Source organism: Mus musculus, chromosome 13, assembly GCF_000001635.26.
Source record: "Mus musculus strain C57BL/6J chromosome 13, GRCm38.p6 C57BL/6J".
NCBI lineage: Eukaryota > Metazoa > Chordata > Mammalia > Rodentia > Muridae > Mus > Mus musculus.
Genome location: NC_000079.6, coordinates 27,195,634 through 27,214,264, shown reverse-complemented (window position 1 = coordinate 27,214,264; position 18,631 = coordinate 27,195,634). Strand labels below are relative to the sequence as shown.

Here is an 18,631-nt window from a genome sequence, read left to right as displayed (position 1 = left end):
AGACGAGTTGCATCTGTTTAATAGCTTTCTAATCATAGCCTCCTTGATGGAGCCTATGACCTTCCCAGGCAGTTGATTTTGCCCAGAATTATAATATCTCAAATGAATTTATAACTGTATGGTTGTCTTTAAATCAAAATCAGGACATTGTTTATTGCTACCATAACTGCTTACTAGTATTTTACACATGGACACATTGAAAGAGTTGTTGATTGCTTTGCCATGTGACTGATTTCTAACAACCATGAACTTTACCCCTGAAACAATATGCCATCCTTTGGCAGCACAAAACATTTCCATATGGTGGGAGTTTTGAAATCACCATTTTAGCCCAGCTTGTTTTAGTGTTGTTGAACTAAAGTATGACATTTCTTCAACAATCAGGGTTAACCATTTGATTCTGGTGTGAAATTAACATTGTGCATAGATAATGAGTGTCATATGCCCCACCTTTCCAGTACTGCGAAGAAAGATGGACTCTAGACATGAAGATTTGACTGAAGAAACATGTTAACTATCACACATGCATTTTCTCATGTATGTTGCACAACTTTGTACAAATTCAACTACTTCACTGTTAATAAAAATTATCCTGTGCCCTTCCAAATGATGTCCTAAAGCAATATACCTTGTAAGAGGTGACATTATATCACGAAAAATTGGAGCCATCACTCTTAAAGAGAAAATGGTCATTAAGATTAAGAAATTGTGACATTACAAAGAAAATTTAAACATAGTCTAATACAGAATAAAATGGTCTCAAGACTTATCAAAGGGTCTGAGAATAACTTATCTCAGCATGAATAGTAGGCCTTATTCCATTTAGTAGTAAATGATTTGCCATCACACTATCTGAGCCTCAGTTCCCTTATTTGTGCTTCTGCATGTTGTTTTCTAACAAGACCTTGCAAGTTAAATTTGTGTGTAGACCATGAAGGAGGCAACAGAACCATTTCTTCTTCCGCTACACATACTGTGTCGCTATCTGCCTTATGGATTCTGACAGGTACTATGTGAGTCCAGTGATTTCAGACTTTTTGTAAACTAAAAGTATTCAGTCAAATGTCAGATGAGAGAACAATTTTCTAAAGCATGCTCCCATTTTCAAAAATATCTCATGATTGTCTTACATTCTACACCAAAAATATTGTCCCAAATTTATGAGTCATGCCTATGTAGTTCAATCACCTCTGTAAACATACTTCAAGGGAAGAACTTCACACTATAATGCAGGGATAATTGTCCACAATTAAGAACTGCTTGATTTAAAACAAATATTGTACAATTTATCTTTTAACGGTCCCCTGTGTTAATCAGTCTTGTGTTCTTCTCAGATCACCTTGACAGTTTTAACACTCAGATAAACAAAAGTCCCTACTACTATGAGAAGAGACTGTATTGAATTCTGGTGAGGGAAGAATATTATAAACACGGAGAGTGTAACTATCAGACTGTCATCTTTTTATTCTCTCTCTAGTATTTTTGTGTGTGTTTTCATGGAGCAGTGGGGGAAATTTCTAAATGACAATATGCTTCCATTTTCTACCTATCAAAGTAAAGAACAAAGTGTTTCTTTAGTAAAGAATCAATACAACTTTAGGCCCACTGCCCTAAGAATGGAGAAAAGACTAGTTAATCTGACTCACTATCAGATTTTCATATTGTCTAGATGGTATCCTACAATTTTTTTTGAACAACAAGATGGCCTTAGGCATGAATGGAAAAAGAAAAATACTATTTTCTCTTTCCTCTATTTCAGTGAGATGGTAAAGAATCAAGCCTCCCCCCCCCCTTTTTCTGCCAACACTTTTATTCTTTGTTTACAAATCAGAGAAATTCCTATTATGGGTCTTTGTATCTACATGTCTGTGAACAGTTTTGGTCTAAACCAATGAATGAGAATAATCATGGCAAAATTTCCCTGTGATTGAAAGACAGTGAAGTTCTATTGGCTGCTAAGTTTTCCTCAGTCTTCCGATATGAGCGGAAGGCTGGCACCTTTAAGTGAGTACTGGATGAATAGATCCAAACACATGAGAAATCCTTTGATTTTGACATGGTGTAAAGTATTTCTGCTCCCCTGTATCTGTGCATGTATGCGCACATGTGCGTGTGCGTGTGCGTGTGCGTGTGCGTGTGCGTGTGCGTGTGCGTGTGCGTGTGCGTGTGTGTGTGTAGTTGTAGAGAGCTTTGGTGTCATTCTAACAATTTTTTTTTCAAGACAGGGTTTCTGTGTGTAGCCCTGGCTGTCGTGGAACTTACTCTGTAGAACAGGCTGGCCTCAAAATCAGAAATCCGCCTGCCTCTGCCTCTCGAGTGCTGGGATTAATGGTGTGCACCACCGCTGCCTGGCTCTAAGAATGTTCTTGACCTCACTTGAAAAATCCTATCTCCTTGGCTTGAATCTCACCAATGAGACGAAATTGACTGGCCAATGATCTAGGGATCTTCTTGAGGATTATTAGATTTCAAATGTATGCCACATTCCAGGCATTCAATTTGTATCAAATTCAAACACTTTATTAGTCCAGAACTATCCCATTAGCCTGTTGGCCTTGTTTATAACAGGTAATAATTTTTGAATTTCGTAATTTGGATAGTTCTTATTAAATTTTCTTTTTTTTGTTAAATATGTATATATTTAAATTTATCAAAGACAGAACACACAGTGGGGGAAAAAGACATTTTAAAAGAAAATAAATAACTGAATAACATCTATTGGGTAAAAATGGTTCATGTATTCCTATGGTTGAATAAAAAGCATTTGGCTATCTTTGCTTGCCAATAGCATAAATTTCCATTTTATCTTCAAAAAATAAATTATTATGACAGTTTATGAGTTAGAGCTATGAATGACTGAGTTTAGAGTTCAGTATCCTGGGATATGAAATGGATTCCTTATACCACTCTTTGTTGGTGGCTTCTTTAGTTGTGACCTTGAACACTAATTCACTGAAAGATGTTTAGTCTCTGAAGACATACAAATGCTGAGCAGCAAATTAGGAGCCTAATCCATAATGTGTGTAAGGAATTGTCTTCTAATATTAAATATATCTAAAAATCTCTATATTTCAGATATTTAAAATGCAATTGCCTAAATATTATTTTGGAAATGCTCAAATGTTTGCCCATTATAATGTGAAAAAGATAAGAACTTGCCTCTTCTGGGAATATTTATTGTTTTAATGTGGATAAGTAAACAGAAAATTTGTCTAAACTCTCTCATTTGCCTTCTCTCTCCCTTCCTGTCTTTCCACCATTTCTACTTTTTCAGTCAGGCTCAAAGACAATCGATTCTCATGGATAGTGTTACATTCTTTTATAGCTTTTCCTCCTCATGACATTTAGAAATAGCAGAGTTGAAAATCGGCTTTTAATACATGTGAATGAGATATGAATTCCTCTTAAATGGGACTTTTTTTTATTGAAAGACTCTGGCCTAAGATGAATTAAATAACTAAGAATTAAATATTGCTCTTTATGTTTCTAAGACTAGCATTGTGATATAATCTAATTTCTTTTTTTTTCCATTTTTTATTAGGTATTTAGCTCATTTACATTTCCAATGCTATACCAAAAGTCCCCCATACCCACCCACCCCCACTCCCCTACCCACCCACTCCCCCTTTTTGGCCCTGGCGTTCCCCTGTACTGGGGCATACAAAGTTTGCGTGTCCAATGGGCCTCTCTTTCCAGTGATGGCCGACTAGGTCATATTTTGATACATATGCAGCTAGAGTCAAGAGCTCCGGGGTACTGGTTAGTTCATAATGTTGTTCCACCTATAGGGTTGCAGATCCCTTTAGCTCCTTGGGTTCTTTCTCTAGCTCCTCCATTGGGAGCCCTGTGATCCATCCATTAGCTGACTGTGAGCATCCACTTCTGTGTTTGCTAGACCCCGGCATAGTCTCACAAGAGATAGCTACCTCTGGGTCCTTTCGATAAAATCTTGCTAGGGTATGCAATGGTGTCAGCGTTTGGATGCTGATTATGGGGTGGATCCCTGGATATGGCAGTCTCTACATGGTCCATCCTTTCATCTCAGCTCCAAACTTTGTCTCTGTAACTCCTTCCATGAGTGTTTTGTTCCCACTTCTAAGGAGGGGCATAGTGTCCACACTTCAGTCTTCATTCTTCTTGAGTTTCATGTGTTTAGCAAATTGTACCTTATATCTTGGGAATCCTAGGTTTGGGGCTAATATCCACTTATCAGTGAGTACATATTGTGTGAGTTCCTTTGTGAATGTGTTACCTCACTCAGGATGATGCCCTCCAGGTCCATCCAATTGGCTAGGAATTTCATATATTCATTCTTTTTAATAGCTGAGTAGTACTCCATTGTGTAGATGTACCACATTTTCTGTATCCATTCCTCTGTTGAGGGGCATCTGGGTTCTTTCCAGCTTCTGGCTATTATAAATAAGGCTGCTATGAACATAGTGGAGCATGTGTCCTTCTTACCAGTTGGGGCATCTTCTGGATATATGCCCAGGAGAGGTATTGCTGGATCCTCCGGTAGTACTATGTCCAATTTTCTGAGGAACCGCCAGACTGATTTCCAGAGTGGTTGTACAAGCCTGCAATCCCACCAACTAGACGTTGAGTTGGTTCTTATTATTCACTTTCCAACAGTTTTAAATAAGGTATATGAAAGTAAAAAATATTATATTAAATGGAGTAATCCAGACCCATACAGGCTAATGTCCATTCTCTCTCTCTCTCTCTCTCTCTCTCTCTCTCTCTCTCTCTCTCTCTCTCTCTCTCTCTCTCTCTCCCTCTCTCTCTCTCTCTCTCTCTCTCTCTCTCTCTCTCTCTCTCTCTCTCTCTCTCTCTCTCTCTCTCCTAATTCTAAATATTCTTGTATAAGTATATGTCTAAATCGTGATCAAGGAAACTTTTTGTTGTGGGTGTTCATTACATAAAACCACACAAAGACAACAGTAGAAAGCAAATGGCCCTGGGTTACCAGTCTCCATATGGTTCATCTACAGAGCAACTTCTGTACCTAAGGCTCAGGAAACATAGCAGTAGGTTGGATAATAAGAATATAAGAACCAAAGGACTATGAAGTCTGCGGTCATTTTAAGTCCTCTGGCCATGACAAGGATTATATACTCTTGAAATCTCAACAAAATATCTGCATAAACAAGACTTGAAAAATTCCAGCACCATTTGGCATCCCAATGTAGATGGGGGAAAAAAATCTCATGAAATCCTACCTCTAGATAAAGAGCTATTAACAACCATGGCAAGAGGGAGATTAGCCTTATGCAGCGATGAACTCTTGATTGTCTACCTAATACAAAATAATAAGACCTAAGAAACATCTACACAGGGAACACTGAAAAGATTCATCAGGGTGTACTTATATATATATGTGTGTGTGCACTTATGTGTGTGTTTATGAGTGTGTAAGTGTGTAAAAGCAGTACGTATAGATCATTAAATTGCAGGTAGCCTTGAATTTGGGAGGGAAATAGAATATCTAATATGGAAGGGATATTAGATGGGGAGAGAGGCAAAAGGATGTAATATTTTAAATATATAAATGCAGCCACTCCCCTCAAAACAAAACCCCAAACCTTAATCAAAATGGTCTGGAAAATGCAAAAGCATGACCAGAAGAATGCAAATAGTGTAATAATTGTTTGGAAACAAACTAATATAAATTTTGAATAGTTATCTCTGCATTGGATCTTATTGTGAGTATGTCTCTCTGCTACATACACTGAGGATGAATGAGCTATGGGAACATATACTTCATACCATATTTGTGGAAGTTTTCATGATTGTAGACTATTAAAATGTTCAAGTTTATTGTGAGGAATGGGAGCCTGATACATGTATTATTTGTCTCTGGACTGCTTTAGCACACATTTACTATAATAAAAAATTATGTGTTAACCAACAAGCAAAATGTGGAAACTCCCTGTACCTGTTAGTTGGAGAGGCAGAGAGTATAGCAGGATAAAATGGGCTTTGGTCCTTTTGGGTTTCCCACTAGGCTAAGCACCACTTTACCTGATTCCACCTAGTAAAATTACCATCCAAATTGAACATTGCCAAGATGAGAAATCTGAGACTCATGAAGTTATATATTATAATAGTTAAGTGGATAAGTATTTCCCATCCATCTTGTGCCCATCTACATTGCACTCTTTTTTTTTTTTTCTTTTCTTTTTTTTTCCATTTTTTATTAGGTATTTAACTCATTTACATTTCCAATGCTATACCAAAAGTCCCCCATATCCACCCACCCCCACTCCCCTGCCCACCCACTCCCCCTTTTTGGCCCTGGTATTCCCCTGTACTGGGGCATATAAAGTTTGCAAGTCCAATGGGCCTCTCTTTCCAGTGATGGCCGATTAGGCCATCTTTTGATATATATGCAGCTAGAGTCAAGAGCTCCGGGGTACTGGTTAGCTCATAATGTTGTTCCACCTATAGGGTTGCAGATCCCTTTAGCTCCTTGGCTACTTTCTCTAGCTCCTCCATTGGGAGCCCTATGATCCATCCATTAGCTGACTGTGAGCATCCACTTCTGTGTTTGCTGGGCCCCGGCATAGTCTCACAAGAGACAGCTACATCTGCGTCCTTTCAATAAAATCTTGCTAGTGTATGCAATGGTGTCAGCGTTTGGATGCTGATTATGGGGTGGATCCCTGGCTATGGCAGTCTCTACATGGTCCATCCTTTCATCTCAGCTCCAAACTCCGTCTCTGTAACTCCTTCCATGGGTGTTTTGTTCCCAAATCTAAGTCTTAAGGTAACATTTGATATATTCTTGAGATAGTTGAGGCTTTAAAAACATTACTATATTTTTAAATTGATATTTTAAATTATTATTTATTGCTTTGCTTTAGTTTCCCCATAGGCATTGAATTAGTTACAATACACACTATCTTGCAGCTGGCTATATCTGTAAACTTTTGATAATACACTGCTAACTTTTACATGGTTAACTGATTTGGAGATTCATCTGGAAAACAGTTAAAGGACTGGTAACCAAACCAAACCAAACAAAACACTACAGGATCAGGTGATCTTACAGACAGGAGAGTAGAAAGATAGTGAGGGTCAGAGCAAACAGGGTGCTTGCTGTGAGATCACATCTTCTGTATATGACAGGGAACCCATACCCATGAAATCTCAACAATATGTCAGTCTAAATGAGACCTGCATGGTGAGCATAGTTGACTTTCAAACACAGAAGAAGGAAACCTCACTGGATCACCTCCTAGATGAAAATGTATAGACAATCAATGGCTGCTAAAAGAGGTAGTCTAAATCTTCTCTATGGGTTAATCTGATGATAGGTTACCCAATTTCTAGTGGTCAGCTATAAACACAAATAGATATGACAGAAACAAACTGGACTTAGTTCTGCTGGTTTTGTGTATGCGCTCGCGTGTGTGTGTATGTGTAATGTATATATTGTATAAATGCAAAAATGTGCATATGTATGCACATATATTTATACAAAGAAACACACAAACACATACATATATACCACTTGACTGGCCTGTTATTTAATTCATAATTCCTGGTAGAGTTGATTCATTTAAAATGAGTCCAAGTGGTTTTGACACAAAAATGATATAAAAGTTAAACTAGTCATCTGTAATGCAAAACTCACCTCACTATTCTATGCTCATGATCACTGTACAGTACTGTATATATTATAAAAGTATTGGGAATACCAAGTTTCTATTTAAAGACCATCAACTATTTCCTTTTTGTTGACAATACACATGTATATATAAATGTATCACTTTTTCAAGATGCAGGGTATATCTATATTATAAAATATTCTTGAAAAATATTAGACTTCAATCCTGTTTTTTCTAGTAGTGTATTATTGTGCTGTAAGAACTGAAACTTAAAACCATAAAAATTTAAAACTCTGGAAAACCTTTCAGTTTCCCATCTCCATTTATCCCTTGATTTTTCTTGGATTCTATTTTTCTATTCTATTCTATTCTATTCTATTCTATTCTATTCTATTCTATTCTATTCTATTCTATTCTATTCTGTTCTCGTCTCTTCTCTTCTCTTCTCTTCTCTTCTCTTCTCTTCTCTTCTCTTCTCTTCTCTTCTCTTCTCTTCCCTTCCCTTCCCTTCCCTTCCCTTCCCTTCCCTTCCCTTCCATTCCATTCCATTCCATTCCATTCCATTCCATTCCATTCCATTCTATTCTATTCTATTCTATTCTATTCTATTCTATTCTATTTATATTTTATTCAATATCGACTAATGACCTTAGTTTAGCAATTTTCATGCTTAACTGCCCTTGAAATTTTTCAGTGAAAACACATAGAACATGGATTTTCCATTTATGTTACTATTATTTATATAGTGCTCAAAAGACATTGATCAAACTTCTCAAAGAACTAATCGACAAGTAATACATATGTTGTTTATGCACACATGCACATACTTCCATGCAACTGTAGTTTCTCAAATAAATAAGAAAATAGCATGCAAGTAAGAAACAGAAACCAAAATGCTAGAGCAAGTGTTGGACATCTGTTAAATACCAGGTTACAGAAGCAGGTTGCTATCACATAATGATCAGCCACACTATGCAAATAAAAGAGTAATGGGTTTGGACATTGATTACAAAATATGAATTGTTTCATTTTTCAACACCTATTGTTGATAACTTTAAAAAAAATCCCTTATAAGTGAGGTTATCCCAATAACTGCCAGGGAAGTCCACTGCCTTCTAAGGAGATAAGGCTCTGCAACTAGCTCAGTTTCTGGTTTTCTTAGAGGCAATCAACAGGCTGAACTACACACATCCAATAATTTGTCTTTACATGGAATGAACAGAATAGGATGTTTTAATTTAAGATCTAAAGTACTCTTACCTCTGATGATTGCCAATAGAGAAAATTAGTCTTGGACTTCCAAAGAAAGGAATAATAGACATTACATTCCAGCAATGAGTGTCTGATAATGAATTTGACTTTATGGTTCATTTTAGATCTATACAAAGAGAATTTGTCAGGAAGGGTGGTATCATTAGAAATCCAACACTGAGCCAGGCAGTGGTGGCACATGCCTTTAATCCCAGCACTTGGGAGGCAGAGGCAGGTGGATTTCGGGGTTTGAGGCCAGCCTGGTCTACAAAGTGAGTTCCAGGACAGCCAAGGCTACACAGAGAAACCCTGTCTTGAAGAAAAAAAGAAAAAAGAAAAGAAAAGAAATCCAACACTGATGCTACTCCACTGATGGAGTGCATCTGATGTATGAAATTCTTGAATTAAGTTGGTTAAAAGCAGTCTTCCAACTACTTTTCTCAAATAACATGCCTTAGAATGTGAGAACCAAAGACAAAGGCTCAACAGGAGGCCAGATATGGTGTATCAGGGAAAGGAAAATATAGACAGGGCATACCCCTTGATAGATACCACTCCTTGGTGTATTGCAAAAGAAGTGTTTGTATATTACTGTACCTCATGGCAGAAACACCTGTTTCTCAGATAATTTAACTGTATTCTTATTCAGTACTACTTTTTATTTAACTGCTTTGTTATGCCACTTTTTTCATTTATTCTTATCTATTTAATTCTGAGAATATCACAGATACTGATATGTAGATATGAGATCTTCCTTCCCTGCTGTCTGGCATTAATAACGAAGGACATAGTGAGGGTGATTAATAATTGAATATAAGATAAAGTGTAGTATGATCAATTGTTCTGTAAAGCACAGTGTGTAGAAGTTACATATAGTTCTATCTTTCAGTGCCATGGTCCCAGAAATAAGACTTAGACTCAAAGACAAATACATTGGCCATATTGCTAGCCTCTTCTCTGACTAGATCATAACTTTAACATACTTATTCTAATGTACATTCTGCTACATGATTGGTTATCTGTATTCAAGTACCATACATCTGTCTCATCAAGTCTTCTTGGACAAAACTTCCCATGCTTCATTCTATCCCAAAATTCTTTCTGCCTCCTGGATGTCCCACCTTCTATTCTACTCTTTATTGTAGACCATAGGTTTTTTAATTGTCAGGTCATGCATCTATACAAGATACTTCCTCTATATTAATGTATATTCATTCTTTCTACGCTGGTGCTATAGAAGACAACAGTTGAAGATATTCATTGGAGAAATCTACACATAATTCTTACTTGGATCCTAACATATTTTTGGAAAATATGAAGCATTATGGTACCTAAGGATGGTGCAAAACTCCAGCATTTACACTCCTGTCCTTGAATCATGAAACTTTTTCTCATATGCGGTAGTTTAATTCCAAAACTTACCTGTATGTTGTTGTTGTTGTTGTTTGTTGTTGTTGTTGTTTTATATTAATACTGATTAGCAGAAATCTGACTTGTTCATCTTAACTTACTCTAATTCTAAAGTATTTTTTCAGTTACCTTGCTTTCTTTCCAAGCCCTACTTATTGGTGAAAATTATAAAGGAATATCACAATGCTATTTTTCAACTTTATGCTGCAGGAACTCAAGGAATTGACAACTATTCATTTCCAAATTAGAATTTCTAAGCAATCAGATTTTTATTTTATAAAAAATAATGTAAGATATAAAAAAGATTAAAGAACTGAAGAGCTGGTTCATTCATTGTGGGCCATCTTAGTAGCAAATACCACTAATAAGGACTTTGCACTTTTAGCAAATGGTTTTGATTTTGCCATGCTTCAGAGCCCTGAGATAACATGTAACCATTTTTGTATCCTTGCGTAGACAGTAGAAGAATTTACAAAATGCAAGAAGGTGCTTGCTTTTTTTGGAGGACCTCAATTCTCTTAGGTCTGACCACCTGTCAGGCTCGTTATTTTCTTCAATTCCAGGCTGAATCTAAACATCAGAAGGAAAAAAGGACAAGTATTATGTACTTTGTTTGTATACTTGATCCTTATAAATTCCTCTTTCTCCTCTCTCTCTCCCTCCCATTCCCCTTCCCATTCCCCTCCCTGCTCTCTCTCTGTGTACATATATGTGTATGGATTTCCATACATGTGATTGTGCATACACATAGAAATGAATGGTCACCCTTGAGTAAACTTCCTTGGATGGAGATTATATTTCCTAAGGATAAGTTTCCTTACTTTTATCAAAAGTCATCAGAGATCTTGCCAATGCATTTCCACTGTTGGAATTACAAGGAAAACTCTACACTTTTCTTATATTGGTAAGAATTTTGGAAGCAAATTCAGCCCCTAATAATTGCAAGAAAGTCCTCAGAAACACGAACAATCTCCACAGTTCTGGTGCATATTATCTCTACATTTTGAATGAAATTTCAAGGAAGTAAGAGTAGAAAACCAGTCAAGATTGTGTCTTGTCTTATTCCTAGGTGTTGGTATAATGGATCATTTATAATGTAAAACTAGAAGTGAAATTATCTTCTTTTGTTTTACAACTAAATTTATTCTCCTTGTTGTATTTTTCACTGTACTTTAGACATAATGAACATTTTCTTTAATGAGTTAAGGTTCAGGAGATCCTATCATTACTACTCTAACATCTTCTGAGTTAGGCAGGTATTCCCATCTCATTCAAGAAAACTTCTCTCCAAATTTCTATGAGCACCAACTATTTTCTACTGAGATTGCTTGTGTGTTAGATTCTCAGTAAAGAACTTTGATGTGTTGGCTTTGTGTGGGATCCCCTACTGGCAAGGCTATAAGCCTATTGGATGCTCTTGAAAAGGAAGTTTATAAAAATTAGTTTCTCGTTATACAAATCATATCTTTCATACATTACATAATCAGACAAAGACCAATAGATAACTCACCCTACTAAGTAAAGCTTTTGCTCCCTCCAGAACGACTTTATTTCCATAGTTAAGCTCTACAGCTCTTGTCATCATCCCATCATCAGAATCTAGATGAGTCAACACTGCAGGTATGAGCATTTTCAGTGGATATGTCCAGAAATTTGAAACATTGATGATGACTTTCAGAAGGTCTTCATTCTAAACAATCAGAATTAACATTGCATTGAATAAATAATAACAGAGCATGGTCGATACATGATGTACAAAGATGGAGAGCTACAATGCCTATTTTTTTTGTTTTTGTTTTTGTTTTGTTTTGTTTTGTTTTTTGTTTTTTCAAGACAGGGTTTCTCAGAATAGCCCTGGCTGTCCTGGAACACATTTTGTAGACCAGGCTGGCCTAGAACTCAGAAATCTGCCTGCTATTTATATGCTATTGTAAAATATTTAAAGATAAATACAGTGAGAAAAATGGTGTTCGAATAGTAATTTTCTGATAAGCCTGACTTCATACTTCTTGCAGGGCAGTATATTTGCTGTCATGTCCTGCAGGAAAAAAAAAAAGACCCAGCACTGCTTTCAATACCAGCATCAGGGAAATCAGAAAGAAAAATACTATGATATGCCCAGTTTATGATCACTGCCAGAATCTTGTATGCCAGCTATATCTGATTTCATCTGCTTGCTATTATGACTTTCAGATAGTCTCAGTAACAAAGAATTCAATGGACCTGGATAGGAAATATGTAAAGAAGTGAAGGAAAGGAATCGACCAAATGGTGATGGTAAAATTGATTGTTGTGAGAATTATAATATAATGATTAATAGTGGGGAGTTGAGGCTGATGAAGCCCAATTTCGCATGGTTACTTGACATGCAAGAGGTGCAAGTTCTGCTCAAACTTTCTGAGCATCAGTTCATTAATTTTCCAGTAGTCTTTCACATTAGAGAAATTTTTGTGCAGAATACACGCACCATGGTCAACAGATTGCTAGTGGAAGTGTCTAGAAAAGTAGCTCTAAGCAAAAATTCTCTCTCCCTATGTCTTTTTTCTACCACTTTCACTATTATAGTCCCATTTTAATGAAAATAGGTTTTGTATAAGTTACCGATGCTAGTGATAAAATTATATACAACATATAACAGTGAAGTTTGAATCACCCAAAAATTGTTTATGACTGGGAATCAGAAGGGAAATATAAAACAGACACTAGAACTCTTCAGAATGTAAACCAGAGAAAACGGAAGTTATCCTCGTTATTATGCAGACAATGATTTAGTTAAGCTGACTTTTTTATTAAGATACAGGAGATGGTAGATCACTCATGAAGAAATACACAAATAATGAAACCAAAATAAGACCATGAGAGTTTCAATTGGGTAACATGCTGACAGAGGAGCCATTTGGGTTATATCATAAACGCCACTACTGTATTTGATTTTGTCAACATGTGTATGGATATACTCAACCATTAGTATCCAATTCAGATAAAAGTTTTTAAACCTACTAGCAAGGTGGTGGCAAATGATTTTATGAAAGTTAAGCATCTGATATAATCTGACATTTGATTGAGATAGTTACTATGTGCTGTGATATTTTCCAGTCTAATCCTATTGGATCTGAGGTTATTGTACCTCTTATACTCCTAGTATTAGCACACAGCACAAATAGCTGGAGGTCCGCTAAAGTTGTTTTGGTAAATAATATAGATAAATACGCACCTTTTTTACAGAATGTGTAGAAATGGTTTGGCACATCTTGGTGTTTTTATTCCTAAAACATACTCCCTCAGTTAACTTTGAGTCCTGGAGGGAATGAAATAATTTAAACTTTGTAGTTTTTGAATGGAATAAATATGTTTATGACAAGACTATTGACGTATTTGATAGATTTACAATTATAACACATAAGAATGACATAAAATTAAATAGATATGGAAGCAACTACTGTATCTCTACTTCTTCCTTTTCTTCACTGTGCCCCTAGTTATTGTTGTTGTTTGTTTGTTCGTTGTTGTTTTTGTTAGTTTCTTTGGTTGTTTTCGTTAGGAGGACCAGGTCTCAATTAACCTGGACTGCTGAGATCTCTCAAGGTGATATGAGCCCCCCAACACATATACAGCAAAGGACTGCTGGGTCTGGGTTCAGTCAGAAAAGATGTACCTAACCTTCAAGAGACTAGAGGTCCCAGGGATTTTAGAGGTCTGGTAGGGTTGGGGAATGGGTGGTTAGAACATCCTCATGAAGACAGGGGGAAGGGTGGAGGTATCAGATGTGGAACACTTGGAGGGTGGATTGGGAGGGGAATAAAATCTGGAGTGTAAAATAAATAAAGAAAAAAGAAAAAAATCATTGTTTTCAAGAAAAGTAATAAAAAATACCCAACACAAAACAATTTAATATATTAATTACCAGAAATCCATAGCATTTGAATTGGGTGCCATAAAATAATGACCTTGTCTAATATTAGTAAATAACTTGTTTCCTAATGATTCAAACAGACATGTTATACAGGTAAACTGGAGGTATATTTGAATTATCCCAACTTCATGGTAAAGTTGTAATTAAGTTGTGGTGATGGTATCAAATTTCAACCAAAATACTGGGAATACTTTGAAGAAGTATTTGGCAGTAGATTAAGATAGAATTCCCAAGAGCATTGAATGTGAACATCCACAAAGGCATTCTTCAAATAAGACCAGGAAATCATTGTTACTTCTTGGTGTATTTTTCGGGTCTTAATATCCAAAGTAGATGTTCAAAGCTGACTTGCTTATTTTTAATATTTATTAGAGGAAAATTTAAACAACAAAAATAACCACAACAAAAACCATTGCAATATTTAACAAATCTTTGACATTTCATGAAAACTCCTATATTTCCTCTTCCACACTTTAGTAATTGGTTCTTTCTATTACCTATTAAGTATATTAATGAAACCTACTTCATGATGCTCTATGGTTCAAAGAGAATTTTCTGACATTCACTTAAGAGACAAATTCTGAAATAGTTGAAGTACTTACTAAGATTTTATACATTTTTTTGGCAACTCTATGGATGTGACGAGAAGAGGAAAGCAGATTGTCATAGATCTCTTCATTGGATTTCCGGTCATATCGTGTGGCAGTCACATATACCCACAGGAACATGCATGACACCAACAGGAACAGACCCTTCCCTGTTATACATAGAAATGACTCTGAGATGCATCTAATAAGGTTGCAAAAACTAAGCTATGAAGTAAATACTATCTGCTCTAAAGGACCTGTGCCCACACAGTCATGTACAGCTGAAGTTGGGTATACACTCTTCCTACTGTGATAATATGTGAATATATATTTCCCAGTCCACACCTTAAAAGTAGGTGATCCTTCAGCGTTGGCTACTGCTGAAGAGTTGTGGGGCATTGGGCTATACACAGACAGTCTGGTCTCTAGTTGATCTGAGGTGTGAGAGTAGTGATAATTATCAGAGTAGTGATAATTCACCTACATGGCACAGTAGGTGTTCCCTCATGTCCCCTGGAATCTTGGTTCCTGTAGAAGTTAACTCCCCTTTAGCCCCCACAGGAAAAGTGTGTGGCTAGTAGTCACATAGACAATGTCCCAAGCTTCTGACCTTCAGGCTAGAATCCTCCCAGTTACCTAGCAACAGTAAAGATAACAGCCAACTATAAGAGGGACTGCTTGGCCCCACCTCACTCTCTTACTCCCCTTACTCCCCTTACTCTCCTCTAACTCTCTTACTCTTCTCCCTCTTGCTCTCTTCACTCTCTCCTCTTACTCTCTAGCCTTTTTCTCTCTCTCTTCTTTTCCTCTTTCTCTCCTCTTGGCCATGGCCGGGCTCTCTCTCTTTCTACCTTTTCTCCTTTCTCACTGCCTTTCTAAAATAAAGCTCTAAAACCATAGACTGTCTCTGTGTATCAAGGCCTGCTGTGCTTAGAGGATGGGATAGGCTTTCTCCTAATGATCCGTTTCTTCTCCGCCCCCCCCCCAGTGGTTAAGAGCACTTAATACTCTTTTTTTTAATTAGGTATTTTCTTTATTTACATTTCCAATGCTATCCCAAAAGTCCCTCATACCCCCCCCCCACAACTCCCCTACCCACCCACTCCTACTTCTTGGCCCTGGCGTTCCCCTGTACTAAGGCATATAAAGTTTGCAAGACCAATAGGCCTCTCTTTCTAATGATGGCCGACTAGGCCATCTTCTGAAGAAAGAAATTAAAGATCTCAGAAAATGATCCGTTTCTAATCTCCCGACAGAAGGCCTTCCTGTGCTCCAGTCAAGGCCTGGACTAAGGACTCTTGACTGCTTGGGAACCTCTCCCCTCAGCCCTCTCTCCTGTAACCCTGTGGCTACAAGGTGTTGCCCCAGGGCCCTCTATCGGGGGCTGTCCCTTGTCCACCCTCTGCCCAGTGGGGTCAGTGCCATAGATGCCCATGCAGGGCCAAGTAGAAAGCATCTGGCAGCCCTCCCACATTTGCCTACCCAGAGCATAGGACAACCTCTGGCCAGACGTGGGCTATCTTCCCTCCCCCCTCTCTCCCCTATACCCCATTAGTTCCCACAAAGAGCTTCTTAAATTTGGAAACATCTGGAGCTGAGATTAATCCCAAGCTAGAGTCCTTATGTCATTACTTCGCACATTTTAGTGTCTTGGGAATGTATGCTTGTTTTTCATTTCTTTGAATAAAATTGATGTTTGTAACTAATTGGTTTTTCTTTTAAGTATCACCCAACACATAAGGTGTTGTTGTTGTTGTTGGTGTTGTTGTTGTTGTTGTTGGTGGTGGTGGTGTTGTTGTTGTTGTTCTTCTTCTTCTTCTTCTTCTTCTTCTTCTTCTTCTTCTCCTCCTCCTCCTCCTCCTCCTCCTCCTCCTCCTCCTCCTCCTCCTCCTCCTCCTCCTCCTCCTCCTCCTCCTCCTTCTTCTTCTTCTTCTTCTTCTTCTTCTTCTTCTTCTTCTTTAGGACAATCATGCTTTTTCTTTTAGCATTTTATTTGACATACACCAAAATTGTAAAGAATCAAGGCTACTATAATTTTCTATATCAGACTTTGGAATTGAACATTTACTCAGGTTAAGTGAGCAGATACATGTTCACCCCCTGGAAACCCAAATATTTATAGCTCCATCTTTTTTCTTTTCTTTTCTCTTTTCCTATGTAATTGAGAAAAATGTTTCAGAGAAGGCAAAGACTTGATCTCCTTGAATATTGAACCTGCACTGCTCTACAAGCAGACAGCAACAAAAGCCACAGGCAGGATGAGACCTGTACAGTTTTCATTAGATTTAATATTCTAGATTGAGAGCAATTGGACCGTTTGATCTTATGTTTTCTAAAAAGTTCAAGTTATCAATTTGAAGAAACCATTCCTTTTTATTGGCCTATTTATTGTTATGGAAGTTGATCTGAGCATTGAATTATTGTTCAGAGAACGTACCTGTTAGACACCCACAATGTTTTCCCCATTTATCTTCAAGTAAAACAAAAAACAATGAAAAATGACTATGGATTGTCATTTATCAACAGAGATGAAGGTTTCCTTTAGAGAACCACTTATCTTAAGGTCTGCTTATCAGTTCCATTCTATAAAATTCTTAACTTCCTCACTTTGAGTCTAGGGAACACATGAACATATTATCAGTCCTCTGCTGATGACAGCACTAATAAGACCAAAGAATATATACTATATTAACCCATCATGACAAAGTAATGCATGGATAATGTTTACTTAGAGGAACACAGATAAAGTTCACTTACAGGTGCGTGCTTGAGTCAATGATAGCTGCATCTCTGAGATGTTCCACAACAGTGTGGCCTCCAGCTCAGGAAAGGTGCCTAACCTGAGTGCTGCCTTCAGTTAGGGTTGTACCTACTATATATACTAACAGACTGGACCCAAAGTCAAGCAGATCTTGGTGGGGGGTTATGGGAGAGCAAGAGAAGCAATGTCTGTAGCACACAGAGTCTCTTCCTTCAGGGAATATTAACTCTTTGCTTGTACTGTAGTACTACTACTATGTGGTTTCTCTTGTGTTGGTTTTTTTTTTTTTTGTCATGCTGTTTTTAGAGTTCAAGTAATTTTGCAAATCAAAGAATTCCCTGTTCCATAATGACTCATAGCCATTTCTGTAGGAGTACTGTGTTTATTCCCTAATGTTTTCCTAGTACAGATTCTTGTGTTCTTTGTGCCACCTTTCAGTTCTTAACAAGCACACTGCCTTCTTTCTGAGTTTTAAGCATCACATCACAGCAGGAGTCAATTACTCTCACAAATGTTACAATATGTGAATCTCTGGCAGCAACCAGAAAACACTTTAAAGATTCTTCTCAACAATGTTGGTCATAGTTTCAGTAATCTATGTGTCTAAACACAGATATTTAAAAGGTATTATTTCATACATATAATATCCGTTTAACATATGAAATGATCACCTCTTTACTCATGAAACATGATTTTGCAATGTGTTATAGCATAAGGAATTTTTTGCTTCAGGATTGCCTTTTAATAAAATGGGAGCACTCTTTATTACAACTATGTTTGGATTTATATACCTTGAAAGACTCTTTATGGTTTTACCGTGAATAATGTAGTTGTTGATCACTGAGACACAACCAGATCTAGTGTGTTTCAGGATTATAGTGCCACATGGGGAAAGTTTTTAGATCACTAACAGAAACCTGAAGTTTTCATTTTGAACCCAATATGCAGCCTCTTCTGTATTAAGGCCTAAATTATAAAGTTCTGATGTGCATGCAACCCATAGCATAAACATTTACAAATATAATCTGCCTCTCTTTCCCCAAACCCATGGTGGGGAGGGGAACTGACTCAAGGTACTATCATTTTTGTTCAATAAACT

The 18,631-nt window shown here is 37.1% G+C and overlaps 1 protein-coding gene across 2 annotated transcripts; it reads right to left on the bottom strand.

The window, feature by feature from the left end:
• Positions 1 to 10,515: 10,515 nt before the first annotated feature.
• Prl3c1 (prolactin family 3, subfamily c, member 1) lies at positions 10,516 to 17,605 on the bottom strand. 2 transcript variants are annotated; one of them, NM_013766.2, is made up of 5 exons: positions 17,529 to 17,605; positions 14,787 to 14,941; positions 13,486 to 13,569; positions 11,782 to 11,961; positions 10,516 to 10,841 (listed from the first exon to the last, which is right to left on the bottom strand). In NM_013766.2, exons 1-5 carry the CDS (start codon positions 17,557 to 17,559, stop codon positions 10,653 to 10,655), a joined length of 639 nt encoding a protein of 212 aa, NP_038794.1. In that variant the 5' UTR covers positions 17,560 to 17,605; the 3' UTR covers positions 10,516 to 10,652. The 2 variants fall into 2 exon arrangements, with proteins under 2 accessions (NP_038794.1, NP_001156690.1); NM_001163218.1 differs by lacking the exon at positions 17,529 to 17,605 and adding an exon at positions 15,256 to 15,362.
• Positions 17,606 to 18,631: the final 1,026 nt, after the last annotated feature.

Coding starts and splice junctions, on each gene's coding strand:
- Prl3c1 (NM_013766.2), bottom strand. CDS start 17,559: ATGCAGCTATCATTGACTCAAGCACGCACCT. Junction 14,942..17,528: donor ATTGACTCAAGCACGCACCT/GTAAGTGAACTT, acceptor TATGTATAACAG/GGAAGGGTCTGTTCCTGTTG. Junction 11,962..13,485: donor CTACACATTCTGTAAAAAAG/GTGCGTATTTAT, acceptor CTGATTGTTTAG/AATGAAGACCTTCTGAAAGT.